General features: G+C 37.7%; 1 protein-coding gene across 3 annotated transcripts in view; it reads right to left on the bottom strand.

The window, feature by feature from the left end:
* Window positions 1-1,929: 1,929 nt before the first annotated feature.
* The window catches only part of EPHA5 (EPH receptor A5), a 216,661-nt gene continuing 194,530 nt past the window's right edge, over window positions 1,930-24,060 (bottom strand). For 2 of the 3 annotated variants that reach the window (XM_072115041.1, XM_072115050.1), the window contains exons 12-17: window positions 22,617-22,678; window positions 15,596-15,805; window positions 14,132-14,281; window positions 8,943-9,136; window positions 6,951-7,106; window positions 1,930-2,930 (exon numbers count right to left, since the gene is read on the bottom strand). In XM_072115041.1, the coding sequence (XP_071971142.1) occupies window positions 2,825-2,930; window positions 6,951-7,106; window positions 8,943-9,136; window positions 14,132-14,281; window positions 15,596-15,805; window positions 22,617-22,678 (878 nt within the window). In that variant the 3' untranslated portion in view covers window positions 1,930-2,824. The remainder of the gene's footprint in view (window positions 2,931-6,950; window positions 7,107-8,942; window positions 9,137-14,131; window positions 14,282-15,595; window positions 15,806-22,616; window positions 22,679-24,060) is intronic. The other variant, XM_072115057.1, reaches the window with a different exon arrangement.

Genomic DNA, 24,060 nt, shown 5'->3' with positions numbered 1-24,060 from the left:
ACATATTTTGGAAGGCCAAGTAATTCATTCTTGTTGTCCTGGCAGGACTATTATGTCAAGTGAACACTAGCTCTAAATTACTAAAGAAGAGGATCTAGGAGGCAAGTTTATTATCTCACTTAGGCCACGGACATTTATTTTGGAGGTAAAAAGTTCACAGTTAAAAAATAGAGCCTTATACCTTTTCCACTCAAAACAAACACCAATTATCTATATTCTAAATCCTGCTAAGTTATTATTACCTGTAGGACTCACACATGGAGGATACTGTACAGAATATTTTTTTATGATCTACAATACCAGCTGGAATGGACTAAAATCTAATAACTTCCAGTACCATTCAGTCTATATTTAGAATATAATGTTTAGGAAGACATCATAGGAACATATATTTGAGGTTTCCATATAGACAATTATGGCATATCAATAAGATACGTCAGAAGTGCCTTTTGTAGAGATCCAACCAATGGATATTATATATTAAAGTCTAAGAGGGTTATTGAAATATGTTTAGTCACCTTGCATTGTTTAGAGAATAGGAAAGAGGTGGACTGAATAGAACTGCTGAATGTTTCTTCTAACTACAATTATAACATAAACTTCTATGGTTACTAAGCTGTATCATATTATACTATTACCTAAGTAGGCAATAAGTGTATGAGGTCTGACTGCTATGAACTCCCAATTACAAGAATGGGGTCCTTTGTCTTCTATTAAAATAGGCGGAAGACAATCATGCACTGTCACTTCAAGAAAGTCTATGCGAGTGTCAAACATATACATTTTCACAGTATCTCGAGCATTTCTTGAGAATTGAAGGCAACCTACGATCAAAATAGAGCATCATATAGCATTGCCATTTACTCAAAAATCCAGGCACTGTGACTGTGTTTTTTTGATTTGTCATCCATGGGCAACTTCAGTCTAAAATTTAATATTATGCTAATGAGTCTGAGGCACTCTTACCAAAGGCCCTGAGTGCTGCAGCGTCATAAGCTGAGCAGCACATGTCTCCCCCTCCCCCTGCTCTCTCCCTCCCCCCTCTGCCTCTGTAATGTAGCAGCAGCAGGAAGTGCAGAGGAAGGGAAGACCTGCTCTGCTTATTGCAACAATGAATGAAAAGACATCATCGAGGGGCTTCAGAAACACCCACCAGAGCCCCTCAGACTCATTAGAATAATTTTAAAAGTTTATTTTAGAAGGAAAGAGGTCATGGATAACACATATAAGAAGATTACCATAGTCATATGCACAGGATCTATGAATAAGTGTCACTCGTATCATGAGGATATTTGATGCTAGATTTCCTACATTTTTTCTAAGTATGCATAAATATGATAAAGGTGAACAAATTCCTGCACTCTTTATCCAGGCCCCATTTGTAACTATCATTTATAGGCTGCTTTGTTGTCCTTTGCCTTAAATGTTAGGCCTTAATAATAGCAATAATGCAAAAATAATCTGAAGACCATTGGTGAAAGTGCTATATTACAATCAAAGATGTCAGAAAAAAATACAAAGGAGGTTAAATCTGTAAAGATGCTTGAGGCAAAGGCCTCACTGCTCTTGAAGATGCCGGTCCCAGATCATGGTAATCAATATAGCAAATTTACCTAATGCATCACTATTCGATATGTAATATTTGCAATACGAATAAAAAAGACGGTTTCAATATCCTCTAAAGGTGTGTTTGGTTACAAAATATCAGTTGCTTTAGGCTTCATGTATCAAAACTGGGAAATTTAGTATCCACATGACCAACAACATCCAGAGTTCCCAATGTTTGGAAACTTCCAGTGATTGTTGCTTTGCACAACTACTTACTTTTTCCCAGAGACAATTTTTCTACATGGGGCCTAATTAGACAATACATAACGTTTCACTCCTTGAAAATATGTTTATTACAAAATCACAAAATGAATATTTAAGTACCCTGTTGTTATAATTTTTATTAATAAAGCACCATGGCCTTAGACATGACAGTATTTAGCTGATGTTTGCAGAAAGATATTTGAATATCTTTTTAATTTATTTGTTTAAATCCTTGAAACTCGTCATGAGCATCATAGTAAAAGAACACAACAAACACACAGACATAAGTGGCAGCACAGAAACGTACCTGGGAGTGTAGCAAACTGTACAGTATTTACATTATTTAATGCATTAACCTTACCAGAGAGCAAACTAATAGGCAAATCAGAACACAAAAAATAAATATATTGTATTTGCAATTGATCAAGCAATTTGTTTGTACATACACTTCCATAACTTAATGCTGTGTGACAGCATTTTTGTTCAATTTACAAAAAAAACAAAACAAAATGATAACTATCCAGAAAATCTAGACATATTGCTCTTCAATACACCTTTGTAGACAATTGAGACTTAGTAAACGTCGGTAAACTGCAGCTTTTTTTCTAGGCCATACAGGGCTACAAAAACGTTGTTTTTAAATGATCCATTCAAGTAAGTTCTTGGAAGTATTTAGCGTGCTGCTACAATAAAAGCACTATCAAGATGCTATATACAATTCATGTACAAAAGCATCATGGGAAGTCCTTTGTTACAGAAGCCAAAGAACAGGCTAACTTTACTTTATAGCTCTACATCCAACTCCAGGTCCCATGCATGTTGCAATTACTCATGATGACACAAACAAAATAAAAAATGAATGGAAGTTTGAGTCAAATACTGTTGTATGTTCATTTTGTCGGTTTCAGCCTTCTATAGCAGTATACTCCCTTTTTATTTCAGGTTTCTCTCTGTCTATATATCTCTGGACAGGTTACAAAGTGCAGACTTGCTTGGTTGTGGAATAGCACAATTACAACGGCACCATTCCGTTCAGTAACTGGGCTCTCATTTCTTGGATGCTATTCATTATCTTCTTCTGATGACCGGCCAGAGTCACTCCAAACCTTCTCAGATCTCTGAAGAGGAAAATACACAGAAGGCTTTTACTAGCTGGGAAAACCAGAAACACAATATTGAGAATTATATAAACACAATGTTAAGAATATGTGTAAATTGTAACTATTATCTAACTAATTGTCTTCCTACAAAAAAATATAACGTACAAGGAATTTTAGAGTGATCATGAAAATGCAGGTATATTTCACATGGTTTCACATGGAGTCAATTATGAACATTTTTGTAGTGGATTTTTTTTGTTTATCTACCTCAAAATTTGTTTGTGCAATGCATTTTAATTATTTCAAATTGGAGAAAATATACATTAATATTATTAGCCATTTGAGAGGAAATGTAGACATTATTTCTATTCTATTTTTAAGATATTTTGTACATTTTTATGTTATGAAGACACATAAATTCAGGAAAATACTATTCATTTTCCTACTGTCCTCATATACAGTGATGTAATGGTAAGACCTCTTTAGGCTACTGTTGTCCATGATTTCTATACACAGACATGCAGAGACAATGCAAATCTCATCTTTCCAACATGTTTCGAAGCCTCCTCTGCACAGAGAATCTCTGCGACCAGTGGCATATTTTCCATTACACATTTAGGGCCCTTCATCTATGGACATCGAATTGTGGATAACATCTCATTTTTTAAAAAAATTATCCTTCCTGGATAAGATGCCCAACTGATGGTGTGTTATAAACTATAAGTGTGGAGCGCAGTGATATCTTAGGGTATAGAAATGGGGGTGTAAGGGGTTAAGTAGAAGTGGGGTCACATGTGGTAAGAGTCTATAGTGTCAATAAAATGCTTACATGTATGGACATGGTGTTATTATGCTTAAACTTTGGCACAGTTATCCAAAGCATCACAATTCATGTTTATCCGTAAATCACAGTATGATAGTTGATTTACTTTGTTGACTGACCAAATGTCATAATGATTTCCTGTATTTTTTGTGTTATTGTAACTTTATTGGGGTCATATTTATTTAGGGTGCATGAGCTTTAAATATGTCTCAGCATGTGACATCATTGTCAATGGCACACAAATTCATCTATGACCAGCACTATATTTTGTCATACTGTTTATATTTAACACAATAGTTAAAGGGGTATTCTCGTCTGGGCACTCACATTCAGTTTCATTAATCTGCCATATGTAAACATTTCTTCAATTAGATGTTATTAAAAAAAATGTTCCTGTGTGAAGATAATTTCTCATAAATGTAGTGATATGGTCCCTTAGAAACGAGATAGCTTCCTCGGATACGGCCACCTCTGCTGGAGTGAGTGCACAAAGAAACAAAAGGTTATTGTATACAAAATGTCCTGTGGTAATGATCGCTGAATCCTGGTGGTCCGGCAGGACTCTGGCAGCGATGGCCAGACTTGCGCTATAGAGTATGACGTGGTCGTATCCGAGGAAGCTATCTGGTTTCTAAGGGACAACATGACTACATTTATGAGAAATTATCTTTACACAGGAACATTTTTTTTTAATTAACATCCAATTGAAGAAATGTTTACATAAGGCAAATGAATTTAATTAAATGTAAATGCCCAGATGGGAATACCCCTTTAAGGAAGAATTTGACATGGGCTTTGACTTACATGCACTAATTTTAAGTATATTCTACTCACAATATAGGACATGTTGCTTTTAAGTCAATGGGAGTGGCCTTTGGTACAGATTTTTCAGTGGAAAATATCTGATAAGAATCGTATGTGTGAACTGAGACTTGTAATGTTTTGAAAAGCATAACAAGCATATTCATATTTAACACACCAGGGGGGGATTTATCAAGGCTTGTACTGGTACATTGCGCCAGCACTTGATTAATCCCGTCTACCCCATGATATATGTAATAATAACACATATTAATAATTCCTTAAATAATAATTTGTATAGTCACACAGGTTATGCAGCGCTGCACACAACTTGTCAGACCAGTCATGTAAAACAATACAAACAATACAAGCAATTGGAAACATTTGAATTTCTCAAACATTGTCAAAGTTTTCATTTGTACCCAAACTTCACCTTGGCCACAGTTATTGAGCCTTGTGAAAACCCAACCTTGCTGAAATAACTCATAATATGGGGTAAGTATAACCTGTGCAGAACTGACTAGTGTTATTTTTTTGGATGACTTTTCAACACAAAGGGGCACATTTACGAAGAACAGTGCAAACTTCACTATGTGTAGTTTGCCTGTGTAGTGTGCAGGGAATGCCAGATTCAGGATTTAACATGGGCGGAGCAACACATTTCAATTTTCAATTCTGCCGCACTATCCGACTGAGCATCGGAACGTCCCCTTCAGTGCAGAAATATGTATCACATGAAGAATAGTGCAGCCACTCCACAAAATGGTTGTGTGTGACACAAATGTGGCACAGACACTTCTTAAATACTTGTGCAAGTAGTTTGCACCTAAAATAATGTGCAAAGTCTGACTGGCGCATTGCCCTTAGTAAATGTGCCCCATAGACTATAATACAAGCTATCCCAATTTTTGTATGAGAATTAATAAAACAGGCAGCTGCCAAAGGAAAGCAATATTCTCTTTACTTAAAAAAACTTCTCACATGTCTTTGGCATATCAGTTGTTTTATATAAAATATAAATATAAATAAAACTATACAAAGTTTATAGAGTTTTCTAATATGTTTACATAGGTCCAATTACAGGAAATAAAATGGCTCTAAGAACACTTGACCCAAAAAGTCCCATGAAATAGTGGGGTCAAGTAGTCAAACCTACTCCAAAGAATAAGCCAGAGACATGTGGATAGGAAACCAACAAGTAAAGCAAAATATTACTGATTTACCTGAACACTGTCTCTAATTTCCAAAAGAGGCATTATCAATCTAATTATGAGTTAATCTGCATGGCATTGTGCAAGCATAACAAAGTTTACATTCTCATCAAATTAAATTTGATTAGCAAAGTCATAAGACATAAAATTAATTTATGATTGAAAATAAAATGCAATGATATTGATTGAGAGCCTATGATGTGACTCGAGAAGAAATGACATTCAATACCTCAGGTCCTGGAGAGAAATGGGAGTATATCATGAAATCATGGACTGAGTAAGGAACTGTATCAATATGTATTTGCAAATCAGCAGCTAGTATCCCTCTGTTTAGAGTTAGTTTCTGAATACAATAAAAATTATGCTACTGCGGTTTAATTAGCTCCTTGTACATTTTATTGGAGCATCCTACTAAAACATATATCCCCTGTGCACAGAGGTACAGTGTAACCTCTACATTTGGGACCGGCAGGATTACTAGAAAAGGGGTCCACAGAATAGATGTGTAAATAGCATTGTGGCCACACATGTGAACTACGGTTTCATTCAAACTCTACGGGACTGGCATAAGCATTTGAGCACAGCAGTTGCCTATTTATTGCATTATTGCATTGAAATGACGATAAAGGAGCCTATATGGCCAGTCTAATCCAACTGGCATGAGAATCCTGAATACATGTATTGTAGTGATAACACATAATCTGTGGCGTAACTTGAAGCTGATGGGCCCCAGTGCAAAGTCTGTGCCAGGCCCCCTGACTATAATGTATTTTTTATAGAACTAGTCTTCTCATATTGGAAAGTGACACCTTATGGGCCCCCTAAAGTTACGCCCCTCCACATAATATGAAGTGCTTGGCTAAGAATCAAAAGCTACCAGTGAAGTAAAAAAAAATCTACTCCACTGACACCTTCGAGGTTAGATCCATCTCCAAGCCTCTTGGTCTTTAGAGTACAAATGGAACCTGGTACCTTACTATGCAGCCCTGTTCGTAAGCGTTGCCCAGCTTTTCTTGGATGTAGAACTTTCATAGTATGGCTGCATAGATAGTATTTGTGGAATAGGACTAGCAACTCTTGGCACAACTCAAAGTTATTCAGACCTGTCCCTTCTATATATAGATGAAAAATATTCAGCATGAAGTTTTAAGTGGAGTTAGGGAAACTACGGCTAAGAATACATTGAAACACCTTGTTACTTACTCCAAAGTCATTTGGGTAACTGCATCCATTGAAGTGTATCCATTCTCCACAAACGTATCAGCATACCTTCCCATCTTTATGGCCTCTAGCCACTCATTTACTGATCTGTATGCAGCACCTCCAAGAGTATTTTGTTCAACCAGTAAATTTGATACCCTGCAATGCATATATATAATAAGTAAAAATAATACAATAAATCTACACTAACCCTCTATGAAACACTGTAGCTTATAAATTGTATGTATCCAATGCAAACTTCATGCTAAATGTCTTCCATAAATCACCATTTATCCGGCATAAGAATTTTTTTTTTTAAATCTTTACTCACTAAGATTTGTTTTAAAGCCAAGTTACTTAAAATAAATAGTTGTTTATTCTATTTTAAAGAAAGATGCTGCTGTAATTTGCATGTAATAAAAGAAGTTTCAGTCAGCAGATATTTGTATCTCCCTAGCAATTTACAGGTAGCAGAGCAATTTTTCATAATTAATGTAATTCAATTTCTTGATGTGACCTTGAGTGCCAGCCAAAGCCATCATTATTATCTTATTACAGTTCCCTTCTCATCAAGTTCTCCTATTTATATTGCTGAGCAGTCAGCTACGTCTTTTCTCTATTTTGGAATGTCATGTAATCTTCTGGATCCGGAAAGTGGAGCAACTTCTCCCCAAATTCTGTTATTTTCAAGCCTATCCTAAGAACAAGCCTATGGTACTCCATCACCCCACAAATAAAAATAGCTTCATGTATGGCACTTAAGATTTCCAATTATGCTTTTCCATTTTCCTAGCAAAATATTATTAAAAATTCTAAAATAAAACGTTCTACTTTATGCAAAAAAGAGAAGAATATAAGAATACAGGTACACCAATAGAGTTGGCCATACTGGTGATGTACCTGCAGGATTTGTGCAGTGACAGATCACTGTTCTACAAAGTGCTGGTTTTACTTATGGGGTGATTTGGACAATGGATTTCTCTCTTTAAGAAGACTTCATCTGGGGTCTAGCAGCTTCCTTAGACATCCTAGAATCAACTGGTGGGTTAAGAAAGGTTTTCCGCTAAAGCCTTCTATAGTAGACCTGACCTTTTGGATTGTCAAGTGCCAAGTGATAGGACCCATATAAATCTTGAACATGTTCCCAGTTCATGGTGGCAATAAATGCCTTGTCAGGCATGCATTTTAGTGAATGGGATATAGCCGAAAACTCTTAAAAAGCTGAATAAAACTAAATGGGTAGAGATTGATAGATAAATAAATAGAGAGATGGATATGAAATCATTTCAGCTTTAATGTGAAAGGAAGTCAGATGAAAAGCATTTTATGGTTGAATAGTATAGACATTAGATTAAATATAGCAAATGCGGTTAATTAGAATTAAACACTTTTATATCCACCTTTAAATTATATTGACTTAGATTAAGGACCTCAGTATAAAACCAAACCATCAAAATATCACACCCAAAGAACTAGGCTCTAAAAGCACCCAAAGCACATAGACTTATAACAACTCTAGGGTATATTCTTGCAGCCAAAAAGTCCCATGTCTGTAATTACGGCATTTCTTTGTACCAAAATGGAAGACATCCTGCTATTTCAAACCCTCCCCCCCAAAAAAAAAATGGCATATGTACAGATATGGGACTTTTTGGGCACAAAAACAGGCCTCAAAGTTATGATAAGATCCTCCACAGTATATCACAAAATAATTCTTTAAAGTCTTCATAAGCTGCTCATATATCTGTGTCCTAGATAAAAGGCAAGGAATGACACATCTGTATATGATCATGATATATACATGTGAATTTTTGGCTTCCAATTCTAGTCTCAAATCGTACATTTCAGTATTAAAAGAAAAAATAAACTACTGTATACAGTGTTACTATTACTAGTTATTATACCATTGATATACCAGTATAAATATAGTAACCAAAATTTTACACATATTGGCAATTTAGTCAAACCAAGCTAATTCTGAAAATATATGTTTACCTGTTAGACGAATTAACAAGTGTCTTCAAGCTGCTTGGGTTACGGATCAACTTGTCCAACATACTGACAATCTCTTCAAACTTGGGCCTGCTGTTGCGGTCTTTCTGCCAGCAATCCAGCATGAGCTGATAAAGAGCAGCCGGGCAATCCATGGGACTTGGCAACCGGTAACCTTCCTCAACAGCTTTAATTACCTAACAAAGACAAATTGATTTGCTGTAGTTGTTCGCATTTCAAATAACATACAAACTGTTGCAGCCAAATTTGGGATTAGTATTGTTTATTCACAGCTATTGTAAATGAGTTAAAACATATTGTTAAAATATTGGCATATCTATTATAGAGTCATGTTTTGGGGAACCTTCATTTTGGAGCCATTTTAATCATTAGATTAGACCAGCATATCATCAGATTGTAAATAATCATCGTATTTGGAGTGGGATTAATTTGGGTCAAGTTCATGACACTTACAGGGATTATAAATCCCCCCATTGGTTTAGGCAGTGCATAAAGCAACAGAAAGCAACTATACATGCTACCTACATGTTATAAACATAGATCTGATAAGCGGCTACTAAGGTCATCAGCAAAGTTGAAGAGGAAGAAGACATTCACTGGGAAAGTGAACACTCCACAACTATGTGACATAACTATGTAATACCACTATGTAACTATTGCAAACAGAGATTGGTGAGGACAAAAGCTGCCACACTAGACCAGGAGGCAGAAAAGAGACAATGTGATGTTTGGGTGCAAAATTTATACTCTCTCACATCCATTTTAATATACATTATATGCATTACAAATGCTGTGCTTAACATATATTCACATTTGTATATTACACATACACTTACATTCTGTGCAAACAGCAAGTGGCAGGGGAGAGAAGATAGGAGATACAGGCAGTCCCCGTTTTACATACAAGATACGGTCTGTAGGTTTGTTCTTAAGTTAAATTTGTATGTAAATCGGAACTGTATATTTTATCACTGTAATCCCAGCCAGAACTTTTTTGGTCTCTGTGACAATTGGCTTTTAAAAATGTTGGGTTGTCATAAGAACCAGGATTAACACTAAAGCTTCATTACAGACACCTGTGATAACTGTTATAGATGATTATTGTAGACTAGGAGTAAAGTACAATAAATTACCAATATCCAGAGGTCCGTTTGTAACTAGGGGTCGTAAGTAAGTCAAGTGTTCTTAAGTAGGGGACCGTCTGAATATCGCTGTGGAAGGCATTGGACATAAATCATGTTTCTCTCTGTTTTGCTTCCTGTGCCTGTCTCTGCTTACGTCCTCCCTCTTCTCTGACTGCTCTCTAACTAATCTGTCAGCTATTCCAGGCACTATGGCACTAGTCTGCATGGGAAGCTGTTAGCCTGTCCTGGAGAGAGGAATGTTAACCTCCTATATAGTCCACACATGGAAATGCTGCACATGTCAGTGGGGAAAAAGTACAGCTGTCCAACTTACAGAGAAGGTGCTGGCATTGGCAGTGTATATCCAAGGCTGGGGTGGGGAGCTAAGTTAAGGTATGGACTGCTGGTGGTTGTGCTGTCTGTCCACAAGTAAAGCTACAACCTACAGCCCACTGCAGACTTCCTATAGTAGAAAGTCAGTGCAAGGGATGCAGATGCAGCTGTACAGCCACTAATTATGATGCCGCAGTGACATTCAAACCTGCGCCCCCCCCCCCCCCCCCCAGAACCTGAACAGATATGTAGCGCCCTATGTGATTGTCTACCTCTGCCTAAACTTTGTCCCAGCCCTGACTATGTTCCTGCCCGGTTCTCCTGCGACTTCACTGAGTATTGATCCTCAACTCTAATAGAACTTTTCCTACCCTGAAGTCTGTCTTCCCTTGAATATTCTATGTTGGTCTCCGATATAGATTTTAAAAGTAAGTCAGTTAGATAGAACTCTTGAATAAAGCTTGTGACCCACTGTTCATTAAACAAAGTTTTGCAAAAAGGTTTTTTGTTTACTTTATTTTTTTTTACAGTTTAATGAAGCAGCCATGTTTTTTTAAGGTGGATCACTGGAAGAAGAACCATATTGCTATCCGCTATTTCATGGGTTCAGATGAATTATGAAGTTACAGTTTTACCTCACGGTGCTACACTCCCTATTGCCTTTTAGTGTGCTAAAATACTTTAAAGTGGTTGCCCTTTAACAGGGTAAGTATAGGGTCACTTAAAAGTTCACCCAATCTTGTACTTATCCTACTTGTTTTCCACCAGTAGCCACCATTGACTTGACCCTTACGCAGTAGGACTCAGGACTTTCTGTGACTTCTGCAGGCCCCTCCAAAAACTGATACAGGAGTGGTTCTAAATGACTGAGCGTGCAGACAGTAATAACTGCAAGGTCCCCTCCATCCGCTGGAAGTTGTAAGACACATGAGGGTTTATTTACTAAGGGTCCGGCGGCCGCATTTCCGTCAGGTTTTCCGACTTTTCAGGGAGAGCGGCGTCGGGACAGGAATTTAGAAAGTCATGTAAAATTGTGTCGCAAGCCAAGCACTTACATGCACCAGGAAGAAGAAGGTGAACTCCAGTGGACAATGTTAGTGAATTGCGGCAGAGTGCAGGATCGTCGGACACTCCGGATCAGGGAACACGCAGGACTGGGTAAGTAAATGTGCCCCTCTGTCTTAAAGGCTGCAGCAGACAGCTCTTTTATGTCTTTATGATCATAATGGGGCTCATTTACTAAGGGTCCGAATCAGGTATTTTCGTCAGGTTTTCTGAATATTTCCGATTTGCGGCGATTTGCCCCGGGATTTGGGCGCACTCCGGCGGACCTCGGTGCAGCAGAGACACCTGCTGGATATCGGGTGCACGATCTTAGTGAATCCTGGCCGACCCGAATCCTCGTCGGACAACACACCGCGGGTTCGCGACTGGACCGGGTAAGTAAATCTGCCCCATTGTCTGATTATCTTCAAGAAAGTCAGCATATGTTACTTGAGGAAAGGGGGTAGATGCATGCAAGGCTGACCTTGTAGACAACATTGGCTCTATATTTTGACCTAATATGGGATTTCTTATCTTATAAATCCATTTATTTTCAAATATCCATTATGGACATATGATAATACATAAAACATAAAGGAAAGTGCAGGTTCAGGATTCTGCTACAGTGCATCACAGAAAAGTACATGTAGGCTATATAAATGCAAATTAGGAGCACATGTTAACTAAAGCAGGACACGCCGCTGCTTTGACATGTGTTACCTCTATGTAGAAACTAATCTTAGTGAAAAACCACAGTCCAGGTGATGGCTGAGAAGTCTGTGTGAGTAATCCTATTGCTACAGGGTAGTGAACGGAGCAATACACGGAGCAATCAATACGGCTGCTAAATCTTACATACAGTTGCCAAACATCATGAATAGCTATTTTAGTACATTCCATAGAGAATGAGAGGAAAACAGAAAGCATTATCACTGCGGTTTCTGGGAATTCTGCTGTGCATAAACAGTTTTCTCAATTGATTCTAAAATGTGTCTGCAATCAGTTTTAGCATCTGATTAGGTGATCAGTTTGCCATCATTGAAGCATAAAGGTACATTTTTCCTCTAGATAAGCTAATTATAGTTAGGAACACGTTTCGGCATTTTTAATTGCAGTTTGATTTTTCATTCTGAGATCACACGGCATGTAATAAAGTGTTGTCCTGATTGATGTGCCATGTTATAGTCGGCTATAAAATAGGATTATGAGATGTTCTGCACCAGCTGTTAACCCAGCTATTGTCCATAATCGTATGTTTAATGTAAAGTCATTATAGGAAATGGGGGCATATATGTGTGTGATGGGATCGAAAAGTCTTCAGTTGTTTTATGGGTGGATTACAGTATTTAAAGGTGTTCTCTAGGATTAAAGCCTTTTTTTATATATGAACAGGGGTAACTGGTGGTGCAGTGGCTCCATGGGAGCACTGAGAGAGCTGAGTATAAGCTCTCCTGAGCCATATATCAAAAGTTTTAAAATCCTGCCCAATGCATTTAAGGGTTTGTTAATAGCTTTAACAGCAGAAAATAATAATTTGAAGTAATAGTTTAGTTAGCAAAAAGCGTCTAAAGAAACATGGAAGACACATAAACTTGTGATCGATTTATCAAATTGTCTGCCACAAAATTCTGAAAATGTCTGAAATGCCTTGTTCTACATTTATTTAGAATTATAGACACTTTTTTGACTAGTACGACAAAGTGCCACGGCTTCCAAAATTTGCCATGGTTTTGTGGTGAAAATTCTATATTTGTTTTATAACTTTGTGTAGTCCTAGAGGTTGGGCTTTGATTTGGATCCATTTGAAAAAACAACAAGTGACTTGTCTGTGCTGCAGACCATCTCTCAGGCCCCACCTTTGTGCGCCTGTACAGATCCTCCCTCTCCCACTGATTTCAGCTCACCAGGCTGTGAGCTCTGTGAAGGTGCAGAAGGGAGTAGCTGTACAGGAGCACAAAGATGGGGGCAAAGAGTAGTCTTGTTTTTTGAAATGCATCCAAACCAAAGCCCAACCCCTAGGACAACACGGAGGAATATGTCAGAATGCCAGGGTAAGTTACAACACACATTTATAAAAAGGGCAGTCTAGTGCCAATTAGTGTTCTACATTTATCACAGTGACACAAGAAAAATTGTGTAGCACGCTCTATGTTAAAGGTGCACCAAAAAAGTTGGTGCACACTTCCCGAGAAGTGCAATGTGCACCAGACCAATGAAGACCTTGCCCCAGTAATCAATAAAACTGCACATAGGCATATGTGCATATGCACATATGTATTAATAAAGTGTCTGTGCCAGTTTTGTGCCGTGGTTAGACTGTGTCTGACAAGACAGAAGAAATGGCCATCAAAGGAGTATTTTAGTGCTTAGTTGGAGTTTGTGCCACATTTATTTCTGACATGCACCACAATTCTGCATCATGAACAAAATGCACCAAAAAAAATGATGCACACTTCCAGAGAAATGCAGGGGGCACCAGATAGACCATGCACCAATTTTGCTTAATCTCTTGAACCCTGTACACTCCGCAGGCAAACTGTGGAGTGTACATGATTGTACTAGTTTTGCTAAATGTGGGCCATAGTGCACTTTTTTGATAAATATGGGACTATATGTATAGTCACATAAATTTTACTTCTATTATTGCTTATTTTAGGACTTAGTACTTACATCTTGGTTTGTCATTTCCCAGTAAGGTCTCTCTCCATAGGACATGACTTCCCACATGACAATTCCATAGCTCCACACATCACTTGCAGAGGTGAACTTACGAAAAGCGATGGCTTCAGGGGCAGTCCATCGAATTGGTATTTTTCCTCCCTGAGAACATCATATCATATGGTTAAGTGCTAATATGTGAATGCCCTTTCTGTTCAAAAAGTGATAAATGAGATGAAGCAAATAAGGTGAAGCAAGTCACACAACCATGAACACACATATCACCGATGCTCAGACAGTGTAATACAGAAAATAAAATGTTCACTTCCAACAACTGGTAATGATTTTGTCTCTGGAGAGGAATAAAAGTCATGAGTCACATGATGTATTTCAAAACAATGAATTGAACTCCATTTACAGATAATTCAAGAGCAGTGTTGTAATCTTCCTTCCTGAACAGTTATTACAGCCCTGCATGAAAGTAATAAACAGCACAATGGGACCAAAAAATGGAGGGTATGGTCCTGAATGTCAAGTGCAATACATATCCTGGATGTGTAGATCAAATCTGACCTCTGGAATCCCCATACTGGCTGCAAATGTGCAATGTGTCAAGTTTACAGGCTCAGCTCTAAGCCAAGGAATAAAACACTATACAGATGTACAGGGTTAAGGAAATTTCCTTTGCTGCAATATAAAGTAGTAAAACTTGACACAGGTGGAAGGAAGAACTAGAAGAATTGCTGACACACTTCAGGTTCTAATCAAGGGAATTCACTTATGGATCAGATTTAAAATGCTGTAACATAGGAATATTAGAGTATGACTGCATAGTGCTCATAGTTAGAGCATAGTGCTCAAACTGAGAGTATATATATATATATATATATATATATATATATATATATATATATGCTACTTTGGTTATTAAGAGCAGAATTATAACTCAATTATACAGCCTATATGATAAGCCGATAAGATCAGTAAATAAAGTAAACATAAAAATATTGTTTAAATCTGATTATCTAAGTAAAAGGAATTGGTCCATTGAAAAATATCTCCTCCCTTATCTTATCTCATACTACAGTGTTTTACTAGGAGATTATGTGATTAGTACAGACAGTCCCCGGGTTATGTACAAGATAGGCTTGTTCTTAAATTGAATTTGTATGTAAATCGGAACTGTATGAACTGTACGTCCAGATAGATTTTTTTTGGTCTCTGTGACAATGTGTCCTTAATACATTGCTCCCTACAATCAGTATTTGTAAAGTAGCACCAGGGATTGACTATATACTCAGTAGAGATTTTCACAGCAGAATATTTCTTATCCCACACTCACACACATTCATAGTTTGATACCAGTCATTAAACATTTAATGAGCATTAAATAGCATTAGATAAGAAGTAAAAAATACAGTAAATTTACAGTAGGGTTTTTAGTAACTTGCCATGTATCTCCAACTATTAACTTACCCTTGTAGTATATGCGGCTTCAGGATCATCTTCAAGAACCCGGGAGAGACCAAAGTCTGAAACTTTGCAGACCAGATTGCTGTTAATAAGAATGTTCCTTGCTGCAAGGTCCCGGTGTACATAGCCCATGTCTGAAAGGTACTTCATTCCAGATGCAATGCCCCTCAGCATACCTACTAGCTGAATTACTGTGAACTGGCCATCATTTTTCTGTAAAAAAAAAAAAAACGAAACAAGGTTCATATTTATGTCTAATATTTCATAGTTTGTGCTAGCAGGATTTGGCACACTAAGCCTATTTGGCATACGGAGCCTAAAATTGTATCTGTTGCAACCAGGGGACGAGAGGTACACAATGCACCAGCACTTTATTGTCCTGGCTTTGTCCCTCTTCATGTCTGCAAAACTGTCACCAAACTACTCAGTTTATACTATCATAGAGTGAGGTGCTGGTCCGAGAAAGAAAAAGGGAGAATATAGTAAACTATCAAATAGCAGAAAGAAATGTGAATAGTTGGTATTGCAATTCCTGGATAGGGAGGAACCATGCCAGAAACATTAAAATGAGGCCAGCAAATATTTTTTTCTATGCATTTTACAATTATTGTGTATTTATTGTAAGTTGTGCGGTCGCTTTAATTTACAATTTAAAAGAGGAAAAATCCAAAAATGATAATATTACAATGAAATTATGTGCACAAATCAAAAATTTTTGTTATGTAAATGAGGTCTTGTGGTCACCATTATTGGTACCCCTACATACAAGAAATACCATGTAAGACACAAAGAGACACAAGACACACAAAGTGCACAAGACTATGTGCATAAATCATGCTGCAAACAGGAAGCAGGTTTAGCCCATTTCCATTGAAACTGAGTGGCCACGCGGCTTGGTTACCCACACCGTGATGGTGTGCATAATAGATTTCAAAGCTACCATTTTTGTAGCTAGCTCATGGCCACCATATACTGCTGTGAACATGATATGTACATTAAATGCTAAATTTGATATTTAGCAAGGCCTTCTACTCTTCTGCAGATTGTTTGAGGATACGGAGATGTTGGCTGTGAGAGAAGTGAGATCCAGGGGTACTCGCTATGTTAGAACCTCCCAAGGCTGTTTGAGTAGAAGCAATAGGATCTGGGAGGCTGGCTGTGTTAGTAGCAGTTGACTCTAAGATGTTAGCTGTGTGAAGAGGAAGGCGATATAGCACTGTTCACTGTTTAAGAAGTGGGTAACTAGGAGGTGCTGACTGTGTGATATAAAGAAAACATAGGAGTTCAGGTGTTGTGAGAAGCAAAGGAACATCAGGATACAGGATTTGAGAGAAGGAAAGGACATATGGATGAAAGCATATGAGAAACCCTCACATAGATATTTCCTGCATTCAACTACTACTGTCCATTTAGGGGATTCCCAAACTTAGCTACTCATGTCCACATAGAAGATCTCTGATTTCTACTGACATATCCCTGCAACCAGCACCGTTCTTCTATGTAAAGGATCATTGCACTCGGCACCTTTTATCCATATCTACTTGAGGACCTGACTACTGGAGTAAGCACCAGACACCAGCTACTGGAAATCTATCACAAACAAAGCCCAACAGTGATATTCACATAAAAGTAACAGTGTCAGCAGATTCTCCATCAATTTGCCCATAAAGAATGGTGGATCTCTTTCTATTTGTGTATAATGCAAGATCTATGAAAACCTGTAGATCTATTCTAAAGTTATTTTTTCTCCATGATACAGCAATATCTCAGAGTTATACATAGTTATAAATAGGAACCTATCAGGATTTTATTCTGCCTGTGGATGAGATCCCTGTCATTTTTTAACCTCCTCTCCATGCCATTGACACCATTATTATGAATTATGAGTCGGGCACTATCTTTCTTCTTCCTAGGGCACAAAAATTCTTTGTCCCTACCCTGTATATTATAATTCTTCTTTATTTCTTTTTTTTTTTCCAACTGTATTTTTATTGGTTTTTCAAAAAGGAGAAAAAGAGGAGAATTCCTAAAGGAGAGGGGTTAAGGAATACAAAAACTTGTTTAGACCCTCAACATGTAATTCTGGAAATACATGAACATTCATTATCAACAAGATCGATATAGCTCCTAGTGCTACAACAGATGATGCAGTGTTACAAAGCTAGCGTTATCGTAAACCTCCAATAATGCTAGCAAACACTGCGGCTGTGTACTTTAGAAAACGTCGTACCACGCTTTATGTGGTCGAGGCGTATTCATGAGGGGCCGGTCCGAGACGCTGCTTCACCACCGGACCGCCCCTGCTACTCCATAGCTTCATGCGGCAGTCACTGCCCCTAATCCTCCCCCCTCACGAATATGCACATACAGCGTAGTCCGGCGTTTTCTATTGTACAGCCCGGCAGTGTTTGCTGGCGTTATCAGAGGTTTTGGATAACTCTAGCAGTGTAACACTGCTGCGTCTGTCTTAGCACTAGTAGCTGCTTACTTTAATAAGCAGCTCCTAGAGAGGTTTTTACAGATGACAGGTCCTCTTTAAGGACAAAGGACCAGAATGAGGGGAGACACTTAAGAATCCAGGTTTGGGGGGGGGGGAGGTATCTCTAGCTTGCGCTATTGGGGGGGGGGGAGAGTGTGCTTTATATTTCTTTTTTTTTAATTGCTACATGAATACGGGCAGGGCAACTTTTTTGTTGATGGTATTTAGATTTGCTATTAAAATCATATGCTGATGGAAAGATGGTACATACTCACTTATTTCTGAATATTTGAGACTTTTTATACTTAACAATAATAGGTTCTAGAAATGTTTACCACAACTGTACATCTGTATACTATTTTTCAACATGATGGGGCAGATTTATCAGTTTATTATCTGGCCACGACAGCCAAAATTCAGCCCAAATTCTGCTGAAAAATATGGGTGAATGTAAGATTCACTTACTTCAAAAAGTAATTATATTACATTTTTAAAATGATAAAAATCAGAGATTTCAAGTAGAAAAATAGCTATACATAAAATCATGACATAATAAAATGATAATCCTGCTTTTAAAATTCTCATATCTAAAAATATTGGGGGAGATTTATCAGAAGTGTCAGAGCAGAGCTGTTATGTTTGCCCATGGAAACCAATCAGCAATGGTGGATCTTCGTGTGTGCGGGCCCACAATAAAGATCCACCATCAGTCTTAGCTCACCTTCTGGCTTCTTTTCCTTGGACCCGCGGCTCCATCTTCTGCTCTTCCAGCCCGGGCGCATCACTATGACGCAGCAGTGTCTCGAGCGTGTGATATCCTAGTTTATGCGCCGTGCAGGCCCTTACACTATGACGTCACGCGCCACTACACCATCGCATCATAGTGGGCTGGAAGACGAAGACGACGGAGCAGCGGGGCCAAGAAGAAGATGGAGCCATGGGGCCAGGGAGAAGAAGCCAGAAGGTAAGTATAGCTTTTTTTAATTTTTCTTTTAGAGATCCCAGCTGTGGACATAATAGTAATGATGAAGGAAGCATCTGGAGCGAACATTTCATTAATAAGGGGCATCTGGAGTGGACATTTCATTAAAGGGGACATCTGGAGTAAACATTTCATTAAAAGGGGGCATCAGGAGTGGAAATTTCATTAAAGGTGGACCCTGCCGGTAGACATTTCAGTAAAGGGGGACTCTGCTGTGGACATTTCAGTAAAGTAGGACTCTGCCGGTCGACATTTCAGTAAACGGAGACTCTACTGTGGATATTTCAGTAAAGGGGGTCTCTGCTAGGGACATTTCAGTAAAGGGGGACCCTGCTGGTAGACATGTCAGTAAATGTGGACTCTACTGTGGACATTTCAGTAAAGGCAAGTTCTGCTGTGGACATTTCAGTAAAGGGGAGCTCTGCTGTGGACATTTCAGTAAAGGGGAGCTCTGCTGAAGTACATTTCATTGATGAGTAGTGGCTACATTTCCTACCCTAGGTGTTGTCCTCCAGTCAATAACTTTTCCCTGTTTTGTTTTTTTTGGGGGGAGGGTGTAAATGTAGGAGCCTTGGGTTATTTGTGAGCATTTAGAGTATGAGTGGGAGTTCAGCTGCAGGATGCACAGAGACCGGACAACCAGCATCTACATCTCCGACACTGTCTGGAAGATCTGCTTTGGGCGGCAGTCGGGGTGGACTGTTCATGCAGTTCAGGAATGTTCGGCTTTTCTAAATAGATGGGTTATAAGAGCATGATTGTAGTTCATCATTAAATTACTTTTATAAACAGTACAATATTAAGCATATAGAGTTGTGCTTAAGTCCTCACATCCTGACACATGTTGGTTTGGATGCTAGTAGTCGTGTGTACAGCCTGGCAAATGGGACACTTAATCGGCCACTGCCAATCAGAGCTCATCTTATGTTTTATAAACATCTGTGGAAAAAATGAAAGCTAAACTCTTGTTGGTTGCAATGAGTAAATAGAACATATCTGATAAATCTCCCCCTATTGAGTCCATCATTTTCTCCGATTCTGACAGGAGCAGAATAGCACGTAATGGCAGTCATTAAAGTATGTGTGATAATACAATATTTACAGTGAACTTTAGCTGTAGGATAGTCTGAGCTACTAATGAAGGTTTCCTGGGAGACACATCACAGACTCTTCATGCTTGCTACATTGTAATAATTACAGCACAAAGCGTAGGAAAACCATTGACGGTACAAAGCTCCACAAAATTCATATTATGTTAGACTAAAAGTGAGTCTAATTGAAATATAAGCATAAACTAAATTACCCAGAGAATTCATGATCTCCCACTAAGCAGGACCATACAGAAAGTAGCTGCTAAAAAGAAAATTAAATAAAACATGCTTTCTTTCATGAGACTCTTAAAGATTTTGAGGAGAGGTTAATCTAGGACAATGTCTAGAGCAATAAATTTAGCACAAGCGATGCTTGCCAGCCATGTACTGGAAGGGAGCCGCAGACATAGTTTCTGTGCATCAGATTTGCACATTGCAATCAAATGTTACAATACCGCCATGGAAATAAAGCAAGCTGATTTTATTCCCTACATATTGATAAAGAGGGATATTAAACTACAATCATAGACTTGGAAGGTGATTTGACAAGTGACCACAGCAGTTGTTTTTGCAGCATTAGATATAATATGAAATACATTGCACCTTTGTATTGAAATTGCAGAATACAAAATCAAGTTCCCATAGTAGTCAATACAATTATGCATGTGTAACTGTGGAGTGAAGTGACTGACTACAGCTCTTATGAGAGCCAAAAGAATGACGGCACCCATGGAACAGAGAACTGGAGAGACACAATAAAGTCTTTGTAATGAGGGGACTAGGAACAAATAAACAGACAAGACAGTGAGCCCTAAATCTGAACCAACCAATCTCGTCCTTTCTACTTACATGTATCACCCTTGGAGGTAGTCATTAACTAGTTGATAATCCCTCCCTACACCAAAGTGCAAAACATGAATTCAGGATACCAAAGGTCAGGATACTAAGAAAACAATGATCAGATAAACAAAGAAAGTATGGAGCCAACTAGGAATAACCAAGTACTGCCCTACTATCCCTTGCACTCTTTAGGACCTGCACACCCATTCTCTATCATGATATCTGGACAACATAGGGTGCAGATAAATAGTGTGAGGAGCTGTTGATCTCCATGGGTCAACTAATGATAAACATAAGCTAAAGTGATTGGTGTGATGCAAATCAATCCAAACAGCTTAAAACTCATTCACACTCATTTTACACTTTCTTTAGTTTCCAGTTGGCTCTTCTCAATATATGACTATGCATTCCTGTAGCATCTAAATGAATAATAAAGGGCATATAACACAACCAGTCACATGTGCCTCAAAATAGGGTGAAAATTCTCCAAAAGGACAGATTGGGAAAGTACAGATAGAGAGAAAAAAATTGCACTACAGTCGCCATCACCTCAGGTTATATCTTGTAGGAAACTAGGTGAAAAGCCTCCCAATAACTACATGATACTATACTGGTTGACCAATTTTGGTACTGCGAATGATTAAAAAGCAGAAAAAATAGGCACTAACGCTTTCTCCAAACAAACTGCCAAAAATCAGGTATGAAAATGGAGGTCATATAAAATAGTTTAATAATTAAATACATAAATTAAAAACACACAAAATGGGCAAAAATAACGGGGCCGATTTACTTACCCGGTCCTGTCTTCCGGTGATTCACTAAGGCAGTTCCTCCGACGTCCTCCAGGTGTCGTTGCTGCGTTGAAGTTCATCGGAGTTCACTGGACTTCACCAAGCTGGGCCGAGTGCAAGTAAGCGCGTGTCCAGCGACACTTTTTTTTAAAAAAATGCGGCGGTTTCTCAGAATCCGTTGGGTTTTTGTTCGGCCACGCCCCCCATTTCCGTCACGTGCACGCTGGTGCCGATGCGCCACAATCCGATCGCGTGCGCCAAAAACCCGGGGCAATTCAGGGAAAATCATTGCAAAACGGGAAAAGTCAGGTAACCCGCCGTAAAAACGCGATTCGGCCCCTTAGTAAATGACCCCCAATGTGTTTATTGTTACAAACAGAAACTTGACACCAAACCAGTTACTAAACTATTTTATATGACCTCCATCATCCAACTATTTTTTGGAGTTTTTTTGGAGTTTTTGTCAGTAGACACTTCTAATCTACATATTTTTCTATGGGGCCTTTTAAATTTCAATTATTACAACATTACATTGTTTATTTCATTCTCTGCTTGTCTTCTGCTGAAATCAGGTAATCTGTGCCAAATCTGACCCCTTAAACTACCCCTTTTACTTAAATTCTATTAAACAAGAAAATTGTATCAGTTACCAGCCTGGCCAGCAATCGGTCTAGGTATATCACACATACAGATCAAATGGTTGAAAATGTATGCAAATGAGCCTTAGGGGCTCCAGGCTTTATTAACACCCATGGAACCTGCATGCTGTCCTTTATCCTGGTGGTAGATGCCCTTTAAAAGATAACAGTTATTATACTTAACCACTATATAATAAACCTACCTTTAGAAAAGTATCCAAAGAGCCATTTTCCATATATTCTGTTACGATCATTACAGGCTTGCCTGCAAAATTCAAAGCACAATCATTAAATAAAGATCTATAATCAATCTTCCCTAAAGAGTTTCAATATGAATATAACATACAAAACTATAATGTTGAGTCAATTTAGAATATCATTCCTGTTTTATGTAAGCATTTATACATATACATATAAAAGTAAGCTGAATATGTCATATTTTCAGATGGATGCCTTCTACTTTCACACAATTACAATAATGATAGGGTCTAGTAAACCTGTAAAATGCATCATATACTGTATTAATAAACCAGCGCTGTTCTTAATGTACAAAATTAATATTTGAAAAGCCAGGTCCCTAGTAATATCAATTATTGCTTTTACCTCTCTTCTTTAATATCTTAACTGGACAAAAATATTTTGGGAATACAGGCAGTCCCCGGGTTACATACAAGATAGGTTCTGTAGGTTTGTTCTCAAGTTGAGTTTGTATTTAAGTCGGAACCGTATACTTTATTATTGTAACCCCAGTCAAAATTTTTTTGGTCTCTGTGACAATTGGATTTTAAAAATGTTGTGTCATAAGAACCAGGATTAACAATAAAGCTTCATTACAGGCATTATTGATAACTGTTATAGCTTTTTATTGTAGCCTAGGACTAAAGTACAGGAAATTACCAAAATCCAGAGGACCGTTTGTAACTAGGGGTCGCATGTAAATCGGGCGTTCTTAAGTAGCGGACCGCCTGTATAAGGACAAATGTAATTTCCCATTCTCCAAGTTTAATATCAATATTTATGCTCACTAACTCACCTGAAACCTATTGTTTTATGTACCTAATTTTAGGCAAATATATTTTTTATGTATGTGTTTTTGTCTCTGGATTACAGTATATTTGTTTACTATGCAGTTTTTTTCATTTTTAATATTTGATTTATTTAGTATGAATTCAATTGTTGAACCCATTAGCACTGGATCAGGAAGCATGAAATTAAAGACACAAATAACATGGCAAATTAGAATTCACATAAGAACCTTACAAGTTCACAATAACACAGTAACACTGGAAACTGAATATAATTAAATTTATCATTATGAAACAAATTCAAATTTATATGATTGTTTATTTGAATGCACTAAAATAGTAATCATGTAAATATTTTATGGGATTTGGGAAATTTATTTACATTATATATCATTGTTTTATTCAATTTACAAAATGAAAATAATATCTTAATAACAATTGACAACACCATCCAAAAATAGCCTCAGCCTTTCTCTATAATTTAAAAGTACAGTGTACCCTTAATTTGTCCCAAAAATTATACAAAATTGACATACATAAGGTACCGTAAATAAAGAAAATAATTGCCAGAAAATACTGTTTATTTGGATTGATTATATTCATAAATAGGCTACATATTGTT

The sequence above is a fragment of the Engystomops pustulosus genome, chromosome 1, assembly GCF_040894005.1.
Source record: "Engystomops pustulosus chromosome 1, aEngPut4.maternal, whole genome shotgun sequence".
Taxonomy (NCBI): Eukaryota; Metazoa; Chordata; class Amphibia; order Anura; family Leptodactylidae; genus Engystomops; species Engystomops pustulosus.
The sequence above is the reverse complement of the archived record's forward strand: the minus strand, read 5'-3'. Positions and strand labels throughout refer to the sequence as shown.